General features: G+C 38.0%; 2 protein-coding genes and 1 long non-coding RNA gene across 6 annotated transcripts in view; 2 read left to right on the forward strand and 1 right to left on the reverse strand.

The window, feature by feature from the left end:
* The window catches only part of LOC122651730, a 31903-nt gene extending 17474 nt beyond the window's left edge, over positions 1-14429 (reverse strand). The window contains exon 1 of the long non-coding RNA XR_006331499.1: positions 14290-14429. This is a non-coding gene — a long non-coding RNA (uncharacterized LOC122651730). The remainder of the gene's footprint in view (positions 1-14289) is intronic.
* LOC122651727 (probable LRR receptor-like serine/threonine-protein kinase At2g24230) lies at positions 75-3311 on the forward strand. 2 transcript variants are annotated; one of them, XM_043845235.1, is made up of 2 exons: positions 75-1206; positions 1648-3311. In XM_043845235.1, the coding sequence occupies exons 1-2, from the start codon at positions 385-387 to the stop codon at positions 2953-2955; spliced, it is 2130 nt and encodes a 709-aa protein (XP_043701170.1). In that variant the 5' UTR covers positions 75-384; the 3' UTR covers positions 2956-3311. The 2 variants fall into 2 exon arrangements, with proteins under 2 accessions (XP_043701170.1, XP_043701169.1); XM_043845234.1 differs by having other exon boundaries at positions 75-3311.
* LOC122651728 (eukaryotic translation initiation factor 5A-2) lies at positions 13569-20365 on the forward strand. Of its 3 annotated transcripts, none has more exons than XM_043845236.1 (6): positions 13569-13592; positions 13773-13915; positions 19632-19754; positions 19885-19941; positions 20026-20100; positions 20214-20364. In XM_043845236.1, exons 2-6 carry the CDS (start codon positions 13793-13795, stop codon positions 20316-20318), a joined length of 483 nt encoding a protein of 160 aa, XP_043701171.1. In that variant the 5' UTR covers positions 13569-13592; positions 13773-13792; the 3' UTR covers positions 20319-20364. The 3 variants fall into 3 exon arrangements, with proteins under 3 accessions (XP_043701171.1, XP_043701172.1, XP_043701173.1); XM_043845237.1 differs by having other exon boundaries at positions 13577-13600; positions 13786-13915; XM_043845238.1 differs by lacking the exons at positions 13569-13592; positions 19632-19754 and having other exon boundaries at positions 13637-13915; positions 20214-20365.
* The last annotated feature ends 591 nt before the right edge of the window (positions 20366-20956 follow it).

Here is a 20956-nt window from a genome sequence, read left to right on the forward strand (position 1 = left end):
TTCTCTCATTCAAACCTAATAAGTGAAAACTCCATATCAGAAAGGCATTTTGTTTCTCTGCTTTAGTGCTGGGTGTCATTTTTCTTTTTCACCAATTGACAGGTTAGCTTGAAGTCAGAATTGGGTGTTTCTGGATATAACAGGACCTTCATGAGAAATGAATATTCTGAGATTAGTTTGAATCTACACAGCGTCCTTGTTCGAAGGCTTAACTCACTCTTCACTAACTGGGTTGGACTTCATGGAGTTAGAGACAGCAATTACTAGTATTTTTACTGACCTTTTATCTCAAACAAATAGCTTTGAGATTAGTGTGGCTTTTGAAGTAGTTGGAAGGTCTTCTGTTTTCTTCTATTGTTGCTGAGGTGCAGGATTTTTACCCAAATGGGTCTTGGTTTCTTCGGTTCCATTCTGCTTCTCGCTCTCTTCTTCAGGCAATCATTTTCTCAACAACCCAATACAGATGGGTTCTATGTTTATGATTTCTTGCAGAAAATAGGTGTAATATCTTCAGAAGCTAACAACCTTTCTGCTTCTGTGTGTTCATGGAAATGGGTCTTCTGTGATGCCAATCAAGAAAATGTCATTGGGTTAGTAGCCTCTGGTTTTGGCCTATCTGGTGTCATCCCTGATACAACTATTGGAAAACTCAGCAAGCTTGAATCTTTGGATCTGAGTAGCAACAGAATCACTGGTTTGCCTTCTGATTTCTGGGGTTTGGGAAACAGTCTCTTGACTCTGAACCTCTCCAACAACCAGATTTCTGGGTCCCTCTCGAGTAACATCGGCAACTTCGGCGCACTACAAAGCCTCGACCTTTCCTTCAACAACTTCTCCGGAGAGGTTCCCGCATCTATCAGCTCTCTTTCGAGCCTTCAACTTCTCAAACTTGATCGAAATGAGTTCGCGGGGAGCATTCCATCGGGGGTTCTGAACTGCCAATCTCTGGTCTCAGTTGACCTTTCATTCAATCTGCTAAATGGGTCTCTTCCAGATGGTTTTGGTGCTGCATTTCCAAAGCTCAGAACTTTGAACCTTGCTGTGAATGAGATCCATGGCAGGTCTTCAGATTTTGTTGGGTTGCAATCAATCACGTATCTTAATATTTCTGGGAACCTTTTTCAGGGGTCTGTGTTGGGTGTGTTTCAGGAGCAATTGCAGGTTATTGACCTGAGCCAGAATCTGTTTGAAGGTCACATCTCCCAGGTACATTCCAGTTCTAGCTTCAATTGGTCTCGCTTGGTTTTTCTTGACATGTCTGCCAATCAATTCAGCGGAACCATCTTCCAGGATTTAAACAAAGCCCAGAATCTAAGGTACCTCAATCTTGCACATAATAGATTTTCCAAGCAGGAATTCCCACAAATTGAAAAGCTATCTTCCCTAGAGTATCTCAATCTATCCCAAACTGGTCTCACAGGGAGCATTCCCAAGGCAATCTCACAGTTGGCTAGCTTACGTACGCTAGATCTTTCTGAAAACCATCTCACTGGTCGAATTACTTATCTTGGCATCAACAATCTGCAAATTCTTGATGTCTCACTGAACAATTTAACTGGGGAAATCCCATATTCTCTGCTACAGAAACTAACGCAGATGCAGAAATTCAACTTCTCTTACAACAACTTTACCTTCTGTGCTTCAGAGTTCTCTACTGAGACCCTTGAATCTGCATTCTTTGGGTCACTAAACAGCTGCCCCATTACTGCAAACCCAGATCTCTTCAGAAGAAAACCCACTACACATAATGTACTCAAGCTTGCTCTTGCTATATCCATTGCACTCGTCTGTTTGCTGGCAGGGTTGCTCTGTCTAGCCTTTGGGTGTAGAAGGAAATCTAGAATGTGGGTAGTTAAGCAACACTCTTACAAAGAAGAACAGAACATCTCAGGCCCCTTCTCGTTTCAGACCGATTCAACAACTTGGGTTGCTGATGTTAAGGTTGCAACATCGGTCCCTGTAGTAATTTTTGAGAAACCTTTGCTGAATTTCACCTTTGCAGACCTCTTGTCTGCAACTTCAAATTTTGATCGGGGAACTCTGCTAGCAGAAGGGAGATTTGGGCCTGTTTATAGAGGGTTTCTACCTGGAGGGATCCATGTAGCTGTAAAGGTTTTGGTACACGGATCAACCATGACTGACCAAGAAGCTGCAAGAGAGTTCGAATACCTTGGTCGGATTAAACATCCCAATCTTGTTCCCTTGACAGGGTATTGTTTAGCTGGAGATCAGAGGATTGCCATCTATGATTATATGGAGAATGGAAATTTGCAGAATTTACTTCATGATCTGCCACTTGGGGTCCAAACAACAGAGGATTGGAGCACAGATACATGGGAAGAAGATAATATTGATGCTATTCAACATGTTGGTTCTGAAGGGCTACATACAACTTGGAGATTTAGACACAAGATTGCACTAGGTACAGCACGAGCTCTGGCCTTCCTTCACCATGGTTGCTCCCCTCCGATAATTCACAGAGATGTTAAGGCTAGTAGTGTTTATCTTGATTCAAATTGGGACCCGAGGCTATCAGACTTTGGATTAGCTAAGATTTTTGGAAATGGTTTGGAGGATGAGATGGCTCGTGGTTCACAGGGGTATGCACCTCCAGAATTTTCTCAGCCAGAAGCAGGTTCTCCAACTCCAAAGTCAGATGTGTATGGGTTTGGAGTAGTTCTATTTGAGTTGATTACAGGGAAGAAACCTGTAGGAGATGATTATCCCGATGGACAACATTCAAATTTGGTGAGTTGGGTGAGAGGACTGGTCAGAGAGAACCAAGGTTCGAGTGCAATAGATCCAAAGATTCGAGGAGGAATGGGGCCACAAACCCAAATGGAAGAGGCTCTTAGAATTGCATATTTGTGTACAGCTGACCTTCCATCAAAGAGGCCAAGTATGCATCAGATAGTAGGGCTCCTTAAAGACATTGAGCAAGTGGAGCATCAATGATGGAAAACAGAAGAAAAGCTGCTAGATGGTTTTCTTTCCTTTTCATGTTTTTCTCTGCTCTTTTACCAGTCTTCCAATGTTGTCATGGGAGGAACCTGTACAGTATCCCTGAGATTCTGCTTTGAACTTGGGTTTTCCCCCCCTTTACTTTTCAATGATTTTCCCCTACTCATTGATTTTAGGATGGAAACTTGAAAGTTGTAGTATGCACCAAAAGTTCGATCCTTGAATATGTCATTCAGGCTTATATTCTTAATTTATTAGCTTTCCTTCTCTCCATGGATTGTAAGAACAGAAATGCAACCATTCTTTGGATCTAAATATAATGAGTGAAATGTTTTCTGTTTTGGTGTTCCTAGTTTCTTACCCAGTTCTGTGGAAGTATGGCTTCTAGCTTCTGGTAGTAGCAAGTGTGTGTGTGTGTGTGTGTGTGTGTGTGTGTGTGTGTGTGTGTGTGTGTGAGAGAGAGAGAGAGAGAGAGAGAGAGAGAGAGAGAGAGAGAAGGGTATATGCTTTTGCAGGTCTTTCAGTGTGCCTTTCTTTTGGAGGAATATGCAGAAGGGAACAAGTGGTGGCAGTGATGGTGGAGATGATCACCATAGTAGATGCTATAATATGGACCACCACTGCATCTCTTAAAAAATTTCTCTTGTGGGGCATGCAACCACTATGAATGTGCCAAGCCTGCAAGAATATTTGCAGTCGAGCATAATCAAGGCCACCAGCTTTCTCACCCTTTCATATCTGCCAATATTAAACCAAAACTTTCTTATTATGCTTATTAATCCCTTGATTTTAAATGGCTAAAATTGGTATCAAGCACATCAAGCATCAAACTCCCTTTTTCTCATGATAATTTTTTATAAACAGTTGGAGTTTCAATTTGGTTGTCAGGCATATTGGATGTCTTTGACTTCAAGGACTTTTGAAGTGAAGGCACCCTTCTTTTCCTTTTAAAAAATTTATATACCTACTTCATTAGCAACAAGTTCTAATGATCTATGAAGAAATTTCAAAAGAGGATCTAAGGGAGATCAGATTCTCTTGGACCATTTGATGGAGGTGATGATAGTCTGCCACCAAAAATACTATTTTAGAATTTAATTCATATGGAGTGTTAACATATAATCCTGCTAGAGTGCTAGGTTAGATGTAAGTGAAAGCAAAACCATTATGCAGTTAATGGTCCTAAATTTATGTTATCATATTGACTGTATTGCATGAGTCTTCTTCTATTCAGTATTATTAATCTCTTGGAAAGCCAAAGAGATTTGCTTAAGCACTTAGAACATACAAAGTAGTTTTTGGTCATCAGAATTTTGTCTATAGATTTGCGATTAATGGTGAATCGTGCCGAGATTGGTTACAGTTTGATGGGTCGGTAACTTCTGTAAGATGGGAGAAATTCTTAGGTTAGCTAATCTAGATCTGGATTTTGAATCTCCATGGAACCAGTTCTGCAAGAATATATTCAAATCCAACCCTCCCACCTTACTAGTCTATAGTTTTTGAAGACTCATTTCTTCAATCCTATGGGGGAGTAAGCAGAGTAGGTTAAAACATAATTAAGGAATGAAATGGAGTTTTAGACCTAATCATAGTAGTCAAACCAGGTATTTTACCAGTTAAGCAATCGATGTCTTGGATAACTTAATTATCCCTTTAAGTGACAGTCGAAGAGGACAGTTTGGCAAGTCTTCTTTTAGGTACAAACTCATAAGATCGAACTGATTCTCTAACACTTGGATTGTGGTCCCTAGGGTAGGGAATGATGGATTCAAATCTGAATTTGTGTTTTAATGGCAACCTAACCCAAATATGAATCCTAGATTCCTACTGTTTAAACCCAGCGACAAAGTAAATGACTCGGTCAGAAGCAGGACTTCTTAGTTCTTAGGACTGCTCTGACATGGATTCATAGCCTGCCTTATTCGAAAGGCTTCATATGTTTGTCTAGAAATGTAGATTTCTTTTCCTATGGAAAAACACTGGAAAAAGTGAGTTCATTAAAAATCTGGTTTCCTGGAAAACATCAACTTCCTTCCACATCCCTCATGATAATGTTAGAGAGGTCCCTCTCCGCCCCCCCCCCCCCTCCCCCTCTCACCCTCGTGATAATATTAGTCCTTTGTCTTTTGGCACATACGACTATCCGTTACAGTAGCAAAAAGAGACTTCACCCGCACCAAGGCCTTGCCTCGCCTTTTCTCGCCATGCCCCAGCTCAGCAAATGTGTGTATGAAAATAAATCCCGACCCCCCCCCCCCTCGCCCTCTCCCCACAAGAGAGTATGGTGAACCTTCCTTTCATGGAACCTTACCCTTATAGTTTTCATTTCAAAGTTATATGTTGGGAAGCTTTTACACACCTAGTCAAAGGTCGGTCTCTTTCTACTTGGGCCATTCCTAATTTTACTATTTCTACAAACTTAAATATATAATAAAACAATAAATCTAGTCCTAATCTAGTTTCTAGATTAAGAATCATATGTAGTAACATATAAATGGGGAAAACAGAAGGGGATGGGGGAACTAAACCTGGGAATATCGGTATCGCTGCCCAAGCTGCCTACATACCCTTACTAGTGATCAAGTTGAATGTAATTCACGAACATTTTGAAAAACAGTTATCTATTATACTTTGCATGATAATGTACTGAAAATAAATAACATAAACCTACATACCTCATCACTAGTCCAAAAGTGTAGGACATACATTGATCAGAGATCCATGACAAAATATTCCTTTTTGGCTTTCTTTGTCGGTAAAGCGAAGTATACTAGATATTGGGCATGACTTTGGACATATTAGGAGTTTTTACACTTGATTTTGGTGATTGGGCGATCCGTTGACGATGACCATATGTATATCAGATAGGATTTCCTAGAAAATATATATTCTTTTGGGGCCGGAATTAGTGATAAAGGACCAACAATTTCACTTGGGCAGCATAACAACATATGTAAGGCAGTTATTTAAATATTTTGAAAATCATTTGGGCAGTCATTCAACATAAGAGGGTGTTTTATTATTTGAAAACCCTAATTTAGCATTATAATGACATAAATAAGAGATTTTAGTAAAAGTCCTATTTAGCAATTTTAGTATTTTAACGGCATGAATAGGGTATTTTAGGAAAATTGGAAAATGATATTAAATAATTCAATAGGGGAAGAGAGAGACATTTTCCTGTTTGGCCCAAAAGGGCTTTACCGAGCTAGTCGGGTGGAGTTCCGGTGCTCCTACTACAATCCCGACAGAGTTCCGGCTCTCAGGGATATTTTTGGGATTTTAGGGAAATTTCCCTAGATTTTCTCCTTCTTTTTCTTCCCTTTGTCCCTCTTTTTTATATATTATTATTATATTATTATTATTATTATTATTATTATTATTATTATTATTTATTTGTTAATTGGCCAGCTATTTATATCCAGAGAGGAGAGAGAATTTCGTTAGTGAATTGAGATTTTGCCAGCAAAAAACCTTGGGTTTCATTGGCAAAACCCAACTTTTTCCACTGGCGAAATGCGGGTTTTGGCAAATTGATTTCACTGGCTATACCTAGATTTTTTTAGTGAAAAAGCCAATGTTTCCCTGGCGAAAAATCTTTGTTTCACCTATTTTAATTATTTTGTGTTCTCTTCGGGGGATATTTTTTGAAGATGATATTTTTTAATTCGATCTTCGAATTTTGACGATCCATATATCACTGGAGAGGTTTTTGCAAGTACTATCCGATGATGTAAATATTGGACTCAAATTATGTTGGAAATCATGTCAAAAAATGTCCTTAAAGTAGGAGACCTATAAATAAAATTTGGGGTGAAAAGGCAACAAAATGATGTTGATTTTACACCGAAGAGTAGATTTAGGTTTTTCTGCCATTATAGACACTGAATTTTGTCACTCCAAAACAATCCCCCTTTCTGCTGCCAATGATTGGAGCCCAAAATGTCTCTCAGGCATTTTTCTGTAGAAATGATCGTTTTGTCCCTGAAGCCACTTGGATGCCCAAACACTATCAGAATAGGCTGAAACTTGGAGGAAAGCTATATTTTACCATATTAAAGTATATCCTAAAATTTGGTGCCAAATCAAACACTATTTGGCTATGCTTTCAAGGTAGAACCATCCTAGATCATTTAATTGGGCCTAGGACGTACACAATCACATCATCATCCAGAACCGACAACACTCAGTTTGCACCTACGGGTATTCACCTCCCGACGAGGGTACCTATAGAATTATAAGGGTAGGGTTCCATGAAAGGAAGACTTACTATGCTCTCTTATATTCGGAGGGCTCAAAGTTTATTTTTACACATGCTCGTTGGGCCGTGACATGGTGTAAAAAAAAAAAAAAAAAAAAAAAAAAAAAATACCCCAAAAAAAAAAAAACAAAAAAAAAAAAAAAAAAAAAAAAAAAAAAAAAAAAAAAAAAAAAAAAAAAAAAAAAAAAAAAAAAAAAAAAAAAAAAAAAAAAAAAAAAAAAAAAAAAAAAAAAAAAAAAAAAAAAAAAAAAAAAAAAAACCCCCCCCCCCAAAAAAAAAAAAAACCCCCCGGTCTTGTATGTGGTTCAAAAAAAAAAAGAAAAAAAAAAAAACCCAAGAAGGGATAGTTAAAAATATTTTCAAGAAGGGGGGTGGGGGTGATATTAAAAAAAAAACAAAAAAAAACCAAACCAAAAAAAGCCAAAAATAAAATAAAAATAGTTAAAACAAACAAAAAACCCACCCCCCCCCCCCCAAAACCCCCCCCCCCCCCCCCCCCCCCCCCCCCCCCCCCCCCCCCCCCCCCCCCCCCCCCCCCCCCCCCCCCCCCCCCCCCCCCCCCCCCCCCCCTTTTTTTTTTTTTTTTTTTTTTTTTTTTTTTTTTTTTTTTTTTTTTTTTTTTTTTTTTTTTTTTTTTTTTTTTTTTTTTTTTTTTTTTTTTTTTTTTTTATTTATTTTATAAAAAAAAATTTAAAAAAAAAAAAAAAAATAAAAAAATTTAAAAAATATATTTTTTTTTTTTATTTTTTTTTTTTTTTTTTTTTTTTTTTTTTTTTTTTTTTTTTTTTTTTTTTTTTTTTTTTTTTTTTTTTTTTTTTTTTTTTTTTTTTTTTTTTTTTTTTTTTTCCACCCCCCCCCCCCCCCCCCCCCCCCCCCCCCCCCTGTTTTTTTATTGGTAAACTGACTGGACTTGCATCTCAATTAATTTTTGTTGGCATCAGATAAGGTTTTTCTTATATGATTGTCATTTTTCCAATGTTGGATTTTGATAGTTGGATGTCAGGCAAAATGCATTATGAGTTGGGGTTTATTAGGGACCAAATTGACTTATTCTATTCTTTGTCCAACGTTGAATGAGGTCATGTCGACGTCGATGCTCTTGCATTGCACAGTGTTCAAAATGTTTTGGATGTTGACAAGGACTAGTTTCTATGTTTTCTCTCTTAGAGAAACACGTCCTTTGAGATATTTTGAAAAGGTGTTTCAATGGGACATCTCTCCTCTATAACTAAAGGACGTCCCTGAAATTTTAGATAATTACTCAAAGTGTTATTCTGCTTTTGTCACTCTCTCTTCTTGTATGTGTGGACTTCCAAAAAGCACACCTTTGTTTTAATTTTTGTTCTTTGAAAGTGTACTTTCTGTTTTTTTTTTTTTGAAAGTGTACTTTGAGTCTAAGCACAACTTTTTAGAACTCGAAGGGGGCGGCAGTAGGAGAGTATTCTACTACTTGCAAAATCCAAGAATCATTTTATCTTGAAGAGAAATTCACATTTGTCCCGGTTGCACCATTGGAGGCATCTTTGGTCTTTAGGACAGCGACAAGCGATGTGATTTAGCTCACCTTCATCATTGTCAGAGCAACATATGCAGCACCATCAAGTTCGTAGTTACAAGACTTTTACTAAGGAATTGAGTGATTATTAGGGTAGTGTTTTAGACAAGTTATTGGCTCTCTATTTAGTCATTATCATCCTTATTTACAACATAGATTTGATGGTTCTCCATCCTTAATAACTTTTGAGACCTCTTGTTTGCGAGATACCTTTTTCTTAGGCAACAAACTTGTTATATGATTGAACGGGTCCTCTATTTTGATAACCTTTCCTATTTCATTAAACACCTCTTTCTTGTCCAGCTGATCATCATGGTGTTTTTATCATTATGTTTTATATTTTGAAGTTTTCCTTTCCATGGGTTCTTTAACATATTTGTCTAACTGAGAACTAAGACTCTTGGAGTAATGATAGTGAACAGGAAAGAAGAAAATCTGAGAGAGGGAGAGTTTCACAAGCGGTGCTTCGGCTTCCACTTTTAAAGCCTACATTAACACCATTGAGAGTTTAAGTATCAAATTGTCAAGTGTTGATTGAAGACTTAAAGCGTCAGGATTGTCCGCCCTCATTGTCAATCACATCTGTTATTCAAGACATCTGGCTTCTCCAACAAGGCTTCCACAGTTGTGAGTTATTGTATACTTCTAGGAATTTTAATGTTTGTGCCCATAACATTGCTAAATGGGTCATTTCTTTTCATGAGTCCGGTTGATGGGAGAACTCTTGTTCAGAGTCACTCGCGTCTATTGGAATAATTTTTCCCCCTAAAGGATGAATAAAATTCTGCCCCCTTCTTGGGGTTTTTGTATTAAAAAAAGGGGTCCCATGCAAGAAGTTGACAAATTGTGAGAGTTGTAGACTGTCGGTGGGGGTAGAACTTAGCAGGAATGAAAATCTAGTACAAATACTAAATTAGTGTATTAGTTTGCATTGTGGTTGTTGGTCTTCCTGATTCTAGCATATAAGGATGTCTTTGTCTCCATCATTGAGGGATTTATGGATTTTGAAATGACTCATTTGTGGTGGAGAGAGGCTCCCTTTTGTTGCAAAGGAATCTAAAGGGAAGGCAAGTGAAATTTTCATACCTAAAAAAAATACATAATTTTTGTAATTATTATCTCCACATGATTATGTCTTTTTTTTTTTGGGTCTCTCTATATGTCACTATGAAGAGTGAATCAATTTCCTTCACTATCTCCTCTATATGTCACTATGAAGAGTGAATCAATTTCCTTCACTATCTCCTTTTTATCCTCATCAATTTTCTTGTTGTGATGAGAGGTGGGGGCATAATTTGTAAATTCATCATTGTCGAATCTTGTTGAGAAATCATATCTAGAGGAGTAAAACATGAAAAAAATATTAACAGCAGAACCTGCTAACGACAGACTGTATGAATTGACGAGAGAGGCAGAGAAGAATATGATACCTCCTATGAATAGCGACAGGGGAGAGGTAGGGTAGGGACAAGAAAGTTGGTCAGGGTGAGGGTGAAGGGGAGGATGAGCATGGGAAGAAAGAAGATAGAAAAGGGAGGAGGGAGGGGGAGGGTAGAAAGTGTTTGCGGGTGGAGAGAGGGAGAGAGGGGTGGCGCATCCTCAAACTATGGTGGCGGCGGAAGCCTTTGCAAGAGCAAATAATAGATATGCCACTTGCTCAAAAAGAAGAGTTTTCAAAATCTTGCAAACGAATATGCTGAACAAGATTCTCAGCTTAGTCCTCTTTGATTTAGGATCCCTTTCTTGATCCAAACTTTTGGATTCTTCTTATACTTCAGCTCAACCTGTAGTTACGATTCCCTTTCATTTGATTCCTGGAGGTGGCTTCTCAAATGGTCTATCCCAAGGAACAAATCACGAGATGAGGACTGTGTGCGATGGGAATTAAAAGCATGGGGAATAACTTGAGCAGGATCTACAGAATGGGGTAATTCAACAGATGATGCTCAATAAAAACCTTTCAATTAATCAAAGCAATTACTATAACAAAATCCATACCTAGAAGATAAATCTAGTGCTCTAATTTTTAATAAAATTTGCAAATACTTCAGTTCACTCAAAGGAACCCAACAATGCAAGATAGTCAAGGATGCTTATCCAGTTTTCTTCTCTTTTGATATCTGCTTCTTCTCCAAGCAAGGAAGAAACGAAAGGTGAGAGTAACACTGATCTATTGAGAGTGGAGGAAAGTGTTTGATGCACAGGTGGTAGTGGTGGGAGTGACAGATGAAGCAGGGGTGGAGATGATTCATGACAACGCTATGTTTTAGGGATCAATTTTTTTTTCATATTTTGCCCTTTTAGATACTATTACTCAATAGGATTTTATAAAAAATAAATTCATAATTATACCCTTTCACTCCACTCAACAAAAAGACTTGTCCAGGACAGATAAAAGAATAGTGAAACGAGTTTGTTCACTCTTCATAGTGTCATGGAAGAAAAACCTTTTTTTTTACTAGTACCTAAATGATATGCCTTTTTTTTTTTAACCATTACCTACTCTTGGTATGTTTGAAGTTTTCAAATCCTTTCCACTTAACTTCCTTTGCAATCAAATGGGGCCATAGGGGTTTACGGATGCATTGGCACATTGCAATGTTCTTGTCAAGATTTGAAACTTTGGTCATTAAAAGGAGAGTGGGGTGCAAAGAGCCAAGTGAGAATGGAGAGAGAGAGAGAGAGAGAGAGAGAGAGAGAGAGAGAGTTGCAAAATAACAAAAATGGAGAGAGAGAGAATTGCAAAATAACATAAATGGTCTTTTATGACAAATCAATCCCATCTATGTCTTGGGAACATGCTGTTTTCTTCCTTTAAGGGAAAAAGATTTACACAGCGTCGCCTAAAACTGAAATTGCACACCCCCTCACATATCAGTTTTCATGTGAAAAGGAAAATTGATATGTCATAAATGCCCCTCCCCCAATTGTGAGATTCCAAAAGAGGTTCCTCATTTGCCAGAAATTGCACTCGAGTAATGTAGGGAATCCTCTCCCTTCTCTTTATAATTGGGATAAACTCAATGGCTTTTGAAATTATTTCATATTTTTTTTGGCAATCATATATTTGTTATTGTGATTTAGGTTATTTTATTGTGATTTAGGTAGTTTTAAATAAAGTCACACCACTTATGTAATTTACCTAGGATTTTCATAACCACCCCCCCTCTTCTACTGGTGATAGGACCATGTGATTTAACTCTTGGGTCATCAATACACTTCCATCCTCTATTGATTAAGTCGAAACTATTCTTCCTATTCCAATCCAACAGTACCAATAACCATGGTAACCGGATTCTTTCTTCACAATGGGTGAAGAGAAACTCAAGCCTTCTACCTTAGTGACTATTAATTTTTCCTAATTGTGGAATAAGTAGAGATTTCCAAGACAAAGACTTTTATATGGGAAAGACAAAAATATTTGAATCATATGTGCGAATTTATCATCCATCTTTTTCCATCGTCACGAAAAAGATAATAGAATCCATTCTTCCATTGCTTTCCTTTTTTTTTTTTTCCCCACCCAGTCTTTTTTCCTTGGATTAGGAAGCCATTGTTTTCTTACAACTTTTTATCTTTGGAAAAATAAAGGATTAGGGAGAGAATCTACACGCTTCATATTTTATCAATCAAAAAATTTTAATTAATTAAATTATCACGGTGCATCTTGTGCCAGACACAGAGGGAGGGGGCAAAATGACCGTATCATCCTCGTGAATGGCAGTAATGACTACCTTGTTTATGCCTCGCATGCTCCCAAGGCCCCGCATGCACACAGGGGCCACGCTTTCCTATAGAGAGTTCTTCCCCATTATTGACAATACTCACTCTCTACGACAGATCTTCATCATATACTTTTTGACATTTTTGTTATCAAACATCGTAGCAAAAACATCCAAAGGAGTTGTTAATCGTGTGTAGTACATCTGTGCTACAAACCATAGTTTCCCTTCCTTCCTCGGAGTGGTTATGGCCATCAGCCACACTAGTGCTAACCGGTAATATAATTAACAACACATTTGGACATTTTATTGTGATGGTCATGTGCAAATGTTAAAAATGTGTTATGAGGCAGATAGGTCCACCATAGTAGGGGGCATTGTCTATGGCATTTTGAAATGGAAAAAGGAATGTTACTTGGTCGCATGTGGGCCATGTGGCTCTTGCACCTAGACCCTAGGACACCTGAAATGATAGTCACACCCCCATAGAAAGGTGGGAATCCCTTCATGCAGCCCTATATCTTGGCAGGAATCACGAACCACATGCAGAGGGTACAATTCTCTTTTCCTTTAGGAATATAAATCTTTGTTTTGAAAAATAATTTGATTAGGAGGAAAACATTCTCAAGACGCCACAATAAAACCGTGTGAGTGTGGTGTGTGTTGTGTATATCCACCATTCCACGGTCCTAAAAGTCGATTAACCTTTTGGGATTGCTTAAAAAAAAAAAAAAAACCAAAAAATGCACGTCCCCACCCAGATTACTACAGCACCACCTATGAAATGTCTTATATACCCCTCTATTTGACCTGTTTCCCATAATACCCCCTCCAAAACCTACACTCGAGCCTATGAGGAACCTATTTGGGGTAATCTGATTTTCTCAATGAAATATGCTAAAATAGAAAAGCAAGATGCCATATCCGAGGCATCTACAAACTTCAACTACGCAAGAGATCCAACCCTCCCTTTTAAAAACAGAATATTGAGCCAGCATCATCCAACGGCCAGGATTAGAATAGGTTTGAAACCCTAAGGGAGGTGCGCGTGGGAGTGTGTGTGCGTGTCTGTGAGAGAGAGAGAGAGAGAGAGAGAGAGGGATAGAGTTTGAGAATCTGAGATAGAGACTTAATATATTAGAAGGGAAATGTCCTGCTGAGGTCTTCCTCTTCTTTTTTGTACCCCTTTTTGTCTTCTTTCAGCTCAGAATAGCAGAAGAGGAAGGAGAGAAGGAGTGCTCGCTCGCTCGCTGTGTTTGTGTGTGAGAAGAGAAAGAGAGACGGAGAGGGATGTCGGACGAGGAGCATCACTTCGAGTCTAAGGCCGACGCTGGGGCGTCCAAGACCTATCCTCAGCAGGCTGGTACCATTCGCAAGAATGGTTACATCGTCATTAAGGCTAGGCCCTGCAAGGTATCAACCATCCATCTCTCTCTCTCTCTCTTTCTGTATGTGTTTACTTATGTTCTGAATTGTCTGCGTCAAGTCGATAATTTGGGCTCATGTGTTTGTGGAGCGATCTCAATTGTGTCTTCGCATATTTGAAGCTTCTAACATCTTATGGTTAATCTGATGTGGTTCCTTTCGAATTATGAGTTTTCTTGCTTTATTGATTTATGTTTCATCAATAATTTTGCAAGTGATACCCGTATTATCTCTTCTCCCTTTTTTCGTCCTCATGTTCGCATTTTTCTCCTTTTTACTTACCCTATTTTATTATCTGTGTTCTGTGCTTGTTCGTTTTCGTAGTGGTTGGTTTAGCGCTTTCAGTATCTGACGCTGTACACCGCCCTCCCATTTTGTATATTGTTGTAGGAAGATATTTTATTTTAAGGGGCTAAGTGAATAACAGTTTCTATTTGGGGTGGTCTTTTTCTCTTCCATGTGTTGGGTGATCTCACTTGCTGGTTAAGGTGTGTGTTGATTTTATGATTGCCGTCAAGATCATAGGGTTTTATTTTCCTTGCATAAATTCATATGGGAATTGGACTTCTTTTTTGGATCGATTGTTAATTGAGTTTGTATCATAGGTATATTGATTTTATTTTGGCTATGGTCCTCTTTTCCTCATACTTTTTTACAGTAAATTTATCTCTTTGGTGTAGTTTCTTTCTTTTTTCTAGAGATAACTTTTGTTCCCCTCTTACCTTAATTGAAGGTATTTGTTTAATCGGGACTTGGATGAAGATCTTTTGTTATTTACCATATCCTGGAGCTTTTTACTGATAAGAAATGGTCCATTTTCTACTAGCCACTTATCTATTTTGCATTATCGTGCCATACATTAGAAATTCATGTTTTAGACAGCTTACTGTTTTATTAATTTGGATTATGGTACAATATATAGATCAGCTCAACCAAGGCCTGGATGTTCAAATTGCTGACTTATCTTCCTAAGACAGGATGCATTTAAAGATTTCCCTTTGCATCTCTTGCTAGTATATCATGCCTGTTCTCAATGGAACTCTATTATATCATGTCTGTTCTCCTTCCCCATTATGTTATTCGTCCTTCCTTTTCTTTTCGCTGTGGTTGTGATCAAACAACACCAGCAGCTACCTCTAACCTCCCTTCATTCCCAAAGCCCCAAAAAAAAAGAAAAAAAAGCCCTGCGTAGTACCCTCCATCTCCCACCCCTCACCTTCACCCTACTAAAACCCCAACCCACAGCAACCCCACCTTTCCCTATCCATTCTTCCTCTCTGTAACAAAAAAAAAAACTGTTGAAAAACAGAGAACTCTAAAAACCCTCTCCGCCGCAGCTCTACATCTCTCATTAAAACCCTCTCCCTCTTCTATCTCCCGCAATAACCCCACCATTCCCCATACAGAACAATCCTTTGATTCCCACAGACCAATCGCCACCGCGCTCGTATTCTTTCCCCTCTTCTTTTCTCAACCCCCTCCCCTAGGGTTCAACGAGTGAAAAAAAAAAGAAGAGAGGAGCAGAAAGAACGAGAGACAGAGAATCAAGAAAAAAAATTACATACCTGATTACTCGCCACAGTCAACTCCACCAGAGTCCTCCTTCAAAATCGCAATCTTTTCCTTGTATTTATGCTGGTTCTTCGCTGGTAGAAGACAAAACCAAATCTCCAACACATCTTCTAAGTTCTACCCTCCTTCAATGATAGGTTCTCCCTTTATCTCCCCATTTTCCAATGTTACCCCCTCCCTAACGTGTAAGTTACTTTTAGTCTTAATTTTTTTTTCTTTTTCCAGAGTTACCCCTCCTCTTTACTCCTTATCTTTTTTTGTTCTATTTTTTTTAAAGTTGTTTCCAAGTCTACCCGTTTATTCGTTATACTTTCTTTTGTAAAACTTCCCATAATTACGATACTGCCATCTAATTATGATTTTAATTTATCTACAATTCTGCCACTGTTATCATAAACCCACTAAATCATGGAGGTTGATCGGTACGCTTTACGTCTTTTGATTAGAGATGATTTTTCGTACACTACAAGCAAAACTTTGTGATCTCCATATAGGGCTTCTTGATTTCAAGATAGGTTGTCGAGAGCTTGCCGATAATAATAATCGCTACTATGATGTCAAACATGATAGAATTCAGAAGGCGGATCAGAGGTGGCCAATGAATGTAATGATCATACTGAAGTACACGGTCCGATCAAGGATGCAATTCAGGAATTGATCGATGGTCCAATTTCAGTTGTGAAACCCCACGATCAGATTCCCATGAAGAGACGTCGTTTACTAACTACCATCAAAAGATCATGATGATTGATCATGAGATGCTCTGGATCATCACCCCCATCAAAGCCGATGTTTGTGGATGCTGATCAAGTGATGCTGATTCTCTCATTTTACAAAACTCACGAGTTTTTCTCAACATCGGAGAAAATGAACCTGGTCCAGTTTTAGTTTTTGGATCTCCTAGAATTTTAAGAATTTTTGTTATTTGGGGAAATAATGTCTTCTAATTTATTTTATTTTGTTTACTTTAGAAGTTATCTATGTAGGGTATTTGGTTTTCCAATTTTTCGTAGTTTCCTTATTTGAATTAGTATTCTAGTTAGAGAGTTAAGTCTTTGGTTTTAGGAGTTTTTTATTTCTCTTTATATTTGATGTAATTCCCCATCGTTGGAGATAGATTGAATAGAATGGAATAGTTATGGTTTGAGTAGCCGGTGTGGCTGTGCGTGTGCACTCTTCTCCCCCCCCCCCCCCCTCCTCTTCTTCTTTTTATGTGATTTCCTCTCTCCCCTGCAACTCCTTCCCTACCGTCCTTCTACCAACCATGCTTATCTTTTCCTTTTTCTTTTGTTATCTGTTGCATCATAAATTTCACTAGGACAAGTGCACTGTCTTGTTAGTAGAGTGGTTGCCTATGCGATCAGACCTTTTCCAATAAAGATCTCCTTGAGGTTCATATCTTTTTTTTACTCATTTTTGTGCTGTTGGGAGCTATCTGTGGCTTGAAAACTGTCAGGGCATTGGATTCAAGTGATTTTGCTACTCTCAGATCTCCCAGTTTCTCGTATCTGCAGCTGCTGTTTTTTTTTCCTTTTCTTTGAAGTTATGTTTCATCTCCCCATAGGCTACTACTTGTTACCAACGGAACAACAGTTGTATGCTTGTGAGCTTCTTGCAAGGTCACCTCATTAATGCAATTTGATCATTTTATCACATTTTCAACAATGTCTATTAATTTTTAGATTTAAAATGATGAAGATCCAGAGATTAGCTAAGAAAAATTAACAACTAATTATTGTGGGAGAAGGTTCTAACATTTACTCTTCGGATTTGGGAAGACTTCAGTACCGCCATCGCTTGACAGGTGGAAATCAACCTTACTTGAACCTTCAGTGTTGCGTACAATGGCAATTCGCCATTACTGAAAACAAGAAAGAAGGGCAAAAGAAATGACAGGAAACAAGGATGACTGTCCTGGTTGGATGCTCGGAAAGGATCTATTTAGTTTCAAATTTCAATTCGTAAATTATTATTCACTTTAGAAAAATATTGGACAATTAATGATCTCATTGTTAATCCTAAGACAACGAAGCGAATTTCAACAACTCTCTCCCCCCAACACCCCACCCACCCACAAACTCAAACACGCACATGCACAAAATTTGCATACAATTCTCAATTTAATAAGGTAAATTGTTGAGTCTTTCCTTATGATTATTTTAATTTTGCAAGAGAAATTGTTGATTGTTTGATAACAACTGATATTCAAGTTGTTTCAAGTTAATACCTCTTCGGTTTTCTTGTTTGAAGTTGGTCATTCCCTCTAAGTCATTAGCTTCTTCTATTACTTTTTGGGGATATTTCTGTTTTGGTTTTGTATGTGTTGTTCTATAAAGATGCTTAAAGAATGGTTGAACAATTATTTGCAAGTGTATAAATTGTGTTCTGCAACTCACTTCCTCACCTTTTGTGGGCCCCTTCATTAAAGTTCCTAATTGTTTCAATTGTTTCACAGAAATGTTACAGCTTTGTTTTGCTCCTCTTTTCCTTTCCAATTTAATAAAAAAATTAATGACTAATAAACATTAAACATTTATCTGTTTGCAAACTAAATTGGAAAAGGGAAGAGGTGCAAAACAAAGCCATAATATTTCTACGAAATGATTGGTCGCCTTTCCCCAACAACCCCCCGGTAAAAGAAAAAAAAGAAAAGAAACAGAACTCTGTAGCTTTTAAAAAGTAATCTTTCTCCTCTTACACAGGAAACATGTCCATTTGATGGGACATGCTACATCCTTTTGCTTGTGCATGAGTATCTTTGTTCTTGTGAAAGCAGTATCTTGCAACTGCAGAGAAGTACTAAATTGTGAAATCCCTGTGTATTTGTTTGGTCTTTCTTCTCCCTCTCTCTTTCTCTGGGCTTATCTTGTATCACATTACTGCTTTGCTGTCATCCTGCTTTGTGGGCTCATTCTTCTTAAAAAAAGTGTCCCAGTGCACGAGGCTCCTGTCACTGCGTGGTCTGGGGAGGGTCATAATGTAAGCAACCTTGTCCCCACTTTCGTGCAGAGGCTGTTTCCCGATATATTAAAAGAAATATATTGATAGAAGTAACTCTGTGTATGTGGTCATTTAAAGTTTGTAATGAAGATTTTTGGTGCTGCCACCTTCTATTGTTATCATAAACAAAGCATCTCTGTCATCAATACTAAGATATTCTACCAATTTTTGGCCCATGTGTTTTTCTTGCTGAATCTGTTATGATTCATGCATGTCATCTTTTCTTGATACAAAGATTTGAATGTTGCACTATTATGGAAGTTACAAATGGAAATTAAAACTTTATTTGGAACTGGCAGTCGATCCATTGAACAGGCTGTCGTCGGTTGCCACTGTCCTCATATTTGACTCTGGCTTGCTCTGTGCAACAGGACCTCAGTTTTGCTAGGTTCAATTGGTTTAGCAAGAGAACAGAATATTAACTTCTAGTTGGTCACTACAGTTCTCCTCATATTTGACTCTGGCTTGATTTGTGCAACATGTCCCCAGTTTTGCTTGGTTCAATTGGTTTATTAAGAGAACATATTTTTTACTTCTTATCTTTATTTGATTTGTAGAATTAGCAGGAGTGCAGTTTTAATCAAAATAAACTAATAGGGTTGTCTTTCAAATTAATTTAAAAATGTATGAACATATAAATATAGCAGCCTGATAATCTCTACTTGGGCAAGTACATTAGTTTTTTATCTTTTGGGCTAGGGGTTGGAGACATATACTCTCTATAGTATGAGGACAGTGCAGCTTTACTGTCTGTGGATCCAAAGACTCTGGAGGTAGCTTGTTTTCTAAACTTCATGGTAGGCATTGTTTAGAGAGAAAAGTCTGATCTTCTCCAAAAGTATGGTCTTCACTCATTTGTAGGTGTGTATTACATTTCTAATTTCTATTACTAATAGTGGTACGCTATGCGATGCTGACATGCAATTTCACAATGGGTTGACATTTTCCTAATATTGTCATGTTTTTTTTATTGTTCTGTCAGTGACTCCTGTGGTGATGTTTGTACTTGGTATTGTAGGCATAATGATTTTTACTTTATACCTGCTTTTTATATTATGGGAAATGGAAAAATATGAACCATCATACATTTGCTGCCTACGGAATTGTGTGTATTAAAATCTTTATCATACAGGTTGTTGAGGTTTCCACCTCCAAAACTGGCAAGCATGGTCACGCCAAGTGTCACTTCGTGGGGATTGATATCTTCACTGGAAAGAAGCTTGAAGATATTGTACCTTCGTCCCACAACTGTGATGTAAAGCTCCTTCTTTTCAATTCATTTTGTTCTTTTCTGTAAAGAGGATTTTTTAGGTGATTTGCTATTGTGGATTTGTGGGTAGTGGTGTGGAAATTGATTGGCTGGGTAATTATTTTTCCTTTTGCAGGTTCCCCATGTTAATCGTACTGACTACCAACTGATTGATATCTCTGAAGATGGTTTTGTAAGTTGCTTTGGAAGTTTTATGATCTGATTTTGGGTTATTAGTTCTTATTTGGCAAATCAATTGACTTGGTTGTTTCTTTAGGTGAGCCTTTTGACTGAAAATGGCAACACCAAGGACGATCTGAGGCTTCCGACTGATGATAGTCTGCTTACCCAGGTGTGTAGCACTTCCTGTCATTCGCTCGGCACCTTCCTGTACTATCCTCACAGTAGGCCACAGAGGTTGTCATGATCCTGTGGGTTGATTTTCTTTATTTTGTTGTTGTGTAGATTAAAGATGGATTTGGCGATGGAAAGGATCTTGTGGTTACGGTCATGTCAGCAATGGGGGAGGAGCAGATCTGTGCTCTCAAGGACATTGGCCCGAAAAATTAATTTCCATAATACTATAAAGCTATATAGATAGGCAAAGAGAAACTATTTTATCTTTCTCTAGTGATGAGTTCTGTGGGCTGTTGTGCAACTCATAAACTGCTAAAAAGATGTGGGAGTACTTCATGGAACCACTTCTGCAAGAATATATTCAAATCCAACCCTCCCACTTTACTAGTTTATAGATTTGAAGACTCCTCTTCAATCCTATGGGGTAGTAGGTAGACTAGGTTAAAACATAATTAAGGAATGAAAAGGAGTTTTAGACCTAATCATAGCAGTCAAACCAGCTATTTTACCAGTTAAGCAATTAATGTCTTCGATAACTTAATTAAATTTGATTCTATCCAGAGCTGGACTTGGATTTATAGTGTAACCTGATAAGACCCGTGTTATCCCTTTAAGTGACAGTCTAAGTGGACAGTTTGGCTAGTCTTCTGTTAAGTACAAACTCATAAGGTCGAACTGATTCTCTAACACTTAGATTGTGGCCCCTAGGGAATAATGGATTCCAATCTGAATATGTGTATTAGTGGCAATCTAACCCAAGTATGAATCCTAGATTCCTACTGTTTAATCCCAACGACAAAGTAAATGAATCTGTCGGAAGCAGGACATCTTAGGACTGCTCTGACATGGAT

The sequence above is a fragment of the Telopea speciosissima genome, chromosome 2, assembly GCF_018873765.1.
Source record: "Telopea speciosissima isolate NSW1024214 ecotype Mountain lineage chromosome 2, Tspe_v1, whole genome shotgun sequence".
Lineage (NCBI taxonomy): Eukaryota > Viridiplantae > Streptophyta > Magnoliopsida > Proteales > Proteaceae > Telopea > Telopea speciosissima.

Bases quoted from the DNA above. Each gene is read 5' to 3' on its own strand.
- LOC122651727 (XM_043845234.1), top strand. From the start codon at position 385: ATGGGTCTTGGTTTCTTCGGTTCCATTCTGCTTCTCGCTCTCTTCTTC.
- LOC122651728 (XM_043845236.1), top strand. From the start codon at position 13,793: ATGTCGGACGAGGAGCATCACTTCGAGTCTAAGGCCGACGCTGGGGCG. The intron at 13,916-19,631 runs GTATCAACCATC...TTTATCATACAG, and splicing joins TTAAGGCTAGGCCCTGCAAG to GTTGTTGAGGTTTCCACCTC. The intron at 19,755-19,884 runs GTAAAGCTCCTT...TTCCTTTTGCAG, and splicing joins CTTCGTCCCACAACTGTGAT to GTTCCCCATGTTAATCGTAC.